The sequence below is a fragment of the Stegastes partitus genome, unplaced genomic scaffold (assembly GCF_000690725.1).
Source record: "Stegastes partitus isolate 25-593 unplaced genomic scaffold, Stegastes_partitus-1.0.2 Scaffold332, whole genome shotgun sequence".
Lineage (NCBI taxonomy): Eukaryota > Metazoa > Chordata > Actinopteri > Pomacentridae > Stegastes > Stegastes partitus.
This window is the reverse complement of record NW_007578063.1, coordinates 506,436-513,216: the sequence shown is the minus strand read 5'-3', so window position 1 is coordinate 513,216 and position 6,781 is coordinate 506,436. Positions and strand designations below refer to the sequence as shown.

The window sequence follows — 6,781 nt, the reverse complement described above, 5'->3', positions numbered from 1 at the left end:
CTATGATAGGAATGGACGAACCTGATCCAATAATTTCATTAAACTCCAGCTCAGACAGCTGAAGGTGGAAATGAGACGGGAGGCTGGCCCTGAGCACGAGGACTTCTGCTTTCTCTGCAAAGACAGTTTAAAGCATCCTTTGATTATCACTTTAATTTTTTTTAAAGCATAGCATAGCGACATCTGACTATATATGAGTTAAATATGTTTCAGGGGAGTTGCCCAAATACTCTATAGTGAAAATATTGTGTTGCCTTAAAGCTGTTTTGAGGCTTTTAGGCAAAAACTCTGCAAGTGTTAGTGATGCTACATCTTGTCTTATATAAGAGGATGTGCGTGCTAGATTCGGTGCATTCTTTAAGCCAATTAGCATAATTATTTTGCACATTTTGCACAACGTTTGGCATTTACATGGTTTAGCCCTGTGTTTTTTTATCCTTCATATCAGTAGTTTCTCAGATATTATGCCAGAAACAGATTTCTTGTTCACACCAACCCCCAGTTTCACAGGAAAACACAGCAGCCAAGTGTTCTCCTGAGCAGCTAAGCCCCTTCCCTTGACAACAGGCTCAGTGTGTGCTGTCACGTCAGCTGACAGAAATCCGCCGCGCTTCACTCCAGCTCACTACCTTTAGTCATGCTTTTGATCTTTCCGAGAGGAGACGGGACGGAAACGTAGGACCCATCTGGAAGAGACGCACATTCAGACATGTTAAAAGGTGATTTTATTCCAGTTAATAATTTCCTAGAGGAGTGACTCACCCCCTCCTGGCTGGGAGTACTCATTGCAGGGGGAGTCATCCGGGCGCTTGTAGTGTTTCAGTAAGGTGACGATGGCATCATGACCTGGGGAACAGCAGGTTTTAACTTGATCGTCTCTGAAAGCTAAACTCGTACTCGCTCAAACACACCTTTCTCATAAGCCCACATGAGGCACGTCTGCTCCTCTTTCTCACCGCTGGACCTGCTCGGGTCGCAGGCCACGAGGTTCATGTCTGCGCCGCTGTCCAGCAAGAACTGCACCAGGCGGATGTGGCCGTGGAAACAGGCGCTGTGCAGAGCTAAGCAGGGTTTAAGTTAGCACAAAAAAAACCCCAGAGGTGTTATGTTTTAAAGAGTGTAAAGAGTCACCTGTGTGTCCATCTCTGCCCTGATGGTTGATGCTCATAGTGTTCTGGCTCAGCAGGAACTTCACCATCTCCAGGTCTTTGCCGTAGGTACATGCACTGTGATGTAAACATTCAATATCTTATCAAGTGACAATACTGATATATGCATCCATGCAGATTACAAATACACCAAGAAAATACCTGTGAAGTGCCGTTTCACTGAATATGTTCTCCTTCGAAAGGCTTTCTGTGCCAGAAAACTGTATTATCTCCTTCACTGCTGCGAATTTGCCGTTATAGCAGGCCCTGATGGAACACAGCACTCATTACATTGACCTCACATCATCTGTTAAACACCTACAGAGGAGGACGTCTGACACTGTAAAGCATTTACAGGTGTAGCGGTGTGTCGCCGTAGATGTTGACGGAGTGAGGCTGCACGTCGGAGCTGCTCTGCAGGAGGAAACGGACGACCTCGTGGTGACCGAAGCGGGCGCAGAAGTGGAGAGGGACGTGGTCTTCGTTGTCCTGGGCGTTCACTGGTGAGAAGAGGGCGAGAAAGTTCTACAATCATTCCTGCAGTAATCACAAGTCAATTAGCTTCCGTGTGGCTCCTGAACGAGGAGATTAGCAGGTTTAGATGTCAAGTATTTGGATCATTTGGCCTCAATTCACCGAATGCCTCATGCCTGATCACCTTCAATTCAACAGATTTTTTTTCATTGCAGTGATGAATATTGATGGAGCTGATCATGTGTAGAATCTGGGGTTATAGGTAGCATTAGATTTTGAGTTAAAAGGTGGGATCATACAGATTTTTGCACCGTTTTTTTATTTTGCGCCAGTCTGTGGAGCAACGTTTGAAGCAGCCTAACTTTTTTAAAGTTATTTATTTGGCCTTTTTGCCTTTATTATATAGGACAGTCAAAGCAGAGACAGGAAAGTGAGGGAGTAGAATGGGGGAAGGGGTTGCAGCAAAGGGCCATGAGCAGGATTCAGACCCATGGCCGCTGCATCAGAGACTATAGCTCCTGAACATGGGTCGCCAGCTCAACCAGGTGAGCTAAAGCGGCGGCCCGAAGTAGCGTAACTTGAGAAATAATGCAGCTAGAGTCCTGAAGTTTTGCAGACTCATTGATGTGTACATAAGATGTTCAATGTTTTAATGGGATAATATAAACCAGCTATATGATGGTGCAAATTTGGTCCAAAAAGTCCAAGTTTTTTTTCTGTTCTATTCTGACATTCTACCAACCATCCACACCTACGGACAATTTAGAATCACCAGTTAACCTCAACATGTTTTTGGACTGTGGGAGAAAGCCGGAGAACCCGGAGAGAACCCACGCTGCACGGAGACAACATGCAAACTACACGCAGAAAGATCCCGGGTGTCCTAACCGGGTCATGAACTAGGGATCTTCAAGCTGAGAGGCGACGATGCTAACCACCGATGCACCTTGCACCCCTCCACCAACCATATAAACTTTATTTTCACCCTAAGAGGCTGATTTTTTTCTCCTGTGATTGGCACCAATAGGAGGTTTAAAATATAGAGTATGGTGTCAGTCAACCTACAAAATTTCTGGACTCTAGCTTATTTCTCATGTTATGGCACTTCAGACATTGCTCCACAGCTTGGCACGAAGAAAACAGAATCAACATGACCCCACCTCTGTTTGAGAATTTCAAGTCTAAAACTAATGTTACCCCAGATTTTACACATTTTATTTAATAACATACGTATACACAGAAAAGAAACCTAAACAACATGACATGGAGTGAACTTGTTTTTAAATTTGGTGAAGTGAGTTTGAATGACCTATTTAACCTCGTCTTGGACTATTAACTCAAGTGAACCTTAACTAAATGCAGGAAAGCCCTCCTGGAGTCTCTGGTCTCACCGTTAGCTTTGCTCCCATCAGCCATCAGCAGTTTGATGATACCTAGCAGACCTTTGGCTGCAGCCAGGTGCAGAGGCCGATCACCCACCTCACCACTCGCATTCACATCTGCCCCAAACTTCAGCAGCAGCTTCGCCAGCTAAAGGACAAAAAGAAGCATCAGATCAAGTTTATTTCTATCAGTCAAGACCAGCAGCACGAGCAATTTACCTGCTCTTGGCCGTTGTAGGAAGCAATGTGCAGCGGGGTGAAGAACACAGCATCCTGGACGTTGACATAAGCCCCGTGCTGCAGGAGAATATCTGCAGCCTGGTGGGAGGAAATAAGAAAACATCAATGTGCAAAAAAAAAACCCAGCATGACTCACTGCTGCTGGTAACTTTTCTCTCACCTCGTGATGCCCGGCCAGCGTGGCGACATGCAGGGCAGTGAGGGCTCCGTATCCCACCTGCTGCACATCCGAGCCACCGTGCAGGAGAGCAGTCACCAGCTCAGCGTTGTCCTGCGGCGCGTAAACAAAACAAGAACAACATCCACACATCCCGGGGTTTTAATATCTAACTCACGCCAGCTTCGTCCTGGCAGGCCGTGATTGCGCTGCAGCAGCATCACAATTAAGTAATTTAAGCATGCAGCCAAAACCAGCACACCGGCTTTGTGCGTACTTGCACTCCACCATGTGGTAAAACTTTAGAAAGCTCTAGATGACAAGTAACACAAGAGAGACAATGGCCTCTGCACAGAAGTACATGTAGAAATCAGTGTGCTGCTTCACCTTGTAAGCTGCCAGGTGGAGAGCAGTGAATCCATTTCTGGTCAGTCTGGAAGGACGCAGGCCTTTGAGCATCAAGGCGCGCATGTGGGCCTTGTTCCCTGGATACCAATAAGTCAAATATAAGATATTTCAGGCAACAAAACCTTATGAATCAAATAAGGAAACTTCTGTTGCAACTTTCTATAATAATATGTATTTCAATTCTACAACTTCCTCTTGTGTGCAGTCAACACCAGAGAGGTCACACGGACAATAACATCACTCAGTCCCCGGTAATCCTTCCCTCCGCTGCCACATTTTGTTGAGGAGTTATTAATAGACCCTGGCAGTCATGCATACCTCCACACACGCAGCAGAGGTGCAGCAGCGACAGCCCCTTCTCCGTTCGGTAGCTCACGTTCACCTTCTGGAAAGCCTCTTCAGAGCTGAGCCACAGAAAAATCAACACAAGCCCACGGACACAGAGGAGTGATCAAAGGGAGCAGAGGAACAGCCCTCGGTCAGGTTAAATGTAGTTTCGTGCAATGACTCGTGAAGTGTTTGTCACCTGAAAGCGAGTTTGAGATCCGCCAGCTCGCTGTCTTTAAGCTGGAAGTCATCCTCCAGCTTGTCCACGATCACCGAGTACGATTCTCCCACTTTCTTCTTCCACTCATCTTCACAACATCGGGGTCAAACATTAGAACAACTCAGTGACGGATTTACATTCCTTATCACTAGCTACCAGCAGAAACAGTTCATGATTTACTTAATATTATTTAAAATAGTCAATAAATTACTGAAACCTTTGTCTAAATTTGATAAAAACATCTGTATTACATTGTACTGAAGCACTGAAACAACAGTTTTAACTCTATTCAGGACTTTTGGCGTCTTTTGGACTCCAGGTCATTTGGTTTAGGTGACAGGTATGGTTTATTTATTTTATATATAAAAAGAAGGACATTTGTCATGAATTTGGAACCAAAAATGCATCAACTTGTCAGACACAGTATAAAAGTGGCTGCAAGGTGGNGAATCAACATGACCCCACCTCTGTTTGAGAATTTCAAGTCTAAAACTAATGTTACCCCAGATTTTACACATTTTATTTAATGACATACATATGCAAAGAAAAGAAACCTAAATGTAACCCAGGTTACAAACCCTCACAATAAATAGAATTTAAATAACAATAAATAAATGAAGTTCATGACAATTCATATTTTATGTAATCTTTATTTTAAAAACTGTTAAAAACACATTGTGTGGTTAAAAAAGGTTAAAAAATTTGATGCAATGCTCCTTTAGTTAGCCATTCCCTTCCCCCCCCCTGCAAGTGCAGGTGCGCGGAAGAAAAGAAAAAACACAGACGACAGACGGCAGACGAAGAAGTAGCTAGGGAGCGGAGCTAGCAAAGAGACTTTATTGTCATATTTTTGATGAATATAAGCAAGATTTTCCAACCGAAGCTGATTCCTGATACTATCAAGACACTCTGCACATAAGCTAAGACGGTTTTGGTGAGTTTTATGTTGTTTATATCGTGTTTTGCAAAGCATTTGCCGACGAGTCGATAAGCTAACTAAGCCTCGTTTTCACCAATAAACGGGTATAAAACCTAACTCTTTGAGCCAATAACTTTATTTTGACCAAATGTTATGTTGCTAAATGCAATTGTATTTTGTTTTTATGATGATTTGATGACATACTTCACGTAAAGATGCACTTTATTGCCATGTATGGAAGTTTACGGCGCATAGCTAAGCCGCCGCCTCCTTGAGTTAACAAGTCAGATTTTATTTTTCCTTGCTTAAGGTAATTTTATGTTACTGTATTTAAGTTATATGGACTTTTTCTGCATGGCCTGTCGTGCAGGCCAGGTTTTTTTTGATCGCTGGGAGAACTCCGGGCGCACGCGGACGGCTGGGCCTAGGATCCTGCGTGGGTGTGTGTGTGCGCGGCTGCGGCAGACGGCGCGCGCTTGGACATCGGATGGCGAGCCTAACCCATGGAATTCTTACCTACGGAAGCTGAAAGGTTACAAAGCAACTGGATTGTCAACAATACGGTCAGACTTTTGCCCTGTGACACGTCTTCATTCGCTCTACCAGTGGATAGTCGTTGATTTCTTTCTTCGGATCGAGTTTGAACTGAACTGATTGAACTGAACTGATTGAACTGAACTGATTGAACTGAACTGATCGAACTGAACTGAATACAGAATTGAACTGAATTTGATTGATAACCTGATAGGATATAATGCTGTTTTATGTTCTTATGTCATGTTATTGAATTGTTGAGGTAAGTGTTAAAGCCTAATAGTGGATATTAGGCTTTCCCATATGCAATTTTGGGAAAAAAACTCAGAGGTGTTCACACGAGGTTTTGTGAAACATTACCATTGTTTTGAAGTGAATAGAAACTTAACAAGTGAACTTAGTGAAACCTTACCATTGATCAAAAGAGAAACTTAACGGATGAACTCAAAGGTTTAAATACTGAACCAACATTGCTAAAATCCCAAAGTTAACAAAAAGGACCGGTCTTAAATAGGAATCCTCATTTGAAACTTAATATAAAAATTAGGTTTAAAGCAACAAATACCAAACCTTATTTTGAACTTAAAGGTTATAAACAAAGGGTTAAGTGTGGAAAAAACTTGACATTGGTGTGAATGTGTACTGTATATGTGTGTGTCTATGTTATTAAATTGCCGGCTTTAAGTTGAAGGATTTTTAGGTCTGGTCTCTTGATTTTAATTACACTACCACTCCTCCGAACCTAGAACTGGTCCAGTAGCTCCAAATTTCCTGTGTTACAGCGACATAAGTGCTACATAAACAATATGACATGGAGTGAACTTTTTTTAATCTGGTGAAGTGAGTTTGAATGACCCATTTAACCTCATTTTAGACGATTAACTCAAGTGAACCTTAACTAAATGCAGGAAAGCCCTCCTGGAGTCTCTGGTCTCACCGTTAGCTTTGCTCCCATCAGCCATCAGCAGTTTG

At 43.1% G+C, this 6,781-nt stretch overlaps 1 protein-coding gene across 1 annotated transcript in view; it reads right to left on the bottom strand.

The window, feature by feature from the left end:
• tnni3k (TNNI3 interacting kinase) overlaps positions 1-6,781 on the bottom strand; it is a 21,479-nt gene that overhangs the window by 11,618 nt on the left and 3,080 nt on the right. Inside the window, exons 2-14 of the mRNA XM_008283918.1 lie at positions 4,336-4,444; positions 4,128-4,213; positions 3,789-3,886; positions 3,405-3,515; positions 3,224-3,322; positions 3,014-3,152; positions 1,504-1,648; positions 1,311-1,415; positions 1,132-1,226; positions 912-1,061; positions 763-846; positions 630-686; positions 22-114 (exon numbers count right to left, since the gene is read on the bottom strand). Coding sequence (XP_008282140.1) covers positions 22-114; positions 630-686; positions 763-846; positions 912-1,061; positions 1,132-1,226; positions 1,311-1,415; positions 1,504-1,648; positions 3,014-3,152; positions 3,224-3,322; positions 3,405-3,515; positions 3,789-3,886; positions 4,128-4,213; positions 4,336-4,444 — 1,371 coding nt within the window. The remainder of the gene's footprint in view (positions 1-21; positions 115-629; positions 687-762; positions 847-911; positions 1,062-1,131; positions 1,227-1,310; positions 1,416-1,503; positions 1,649-3,013; positions 3,153-3,223; positions 3,323-3,404; positions 3,516-3,788; positions 3,887-4,127; positions 4,214-4,335; positions 4,445-6,781) is intronic.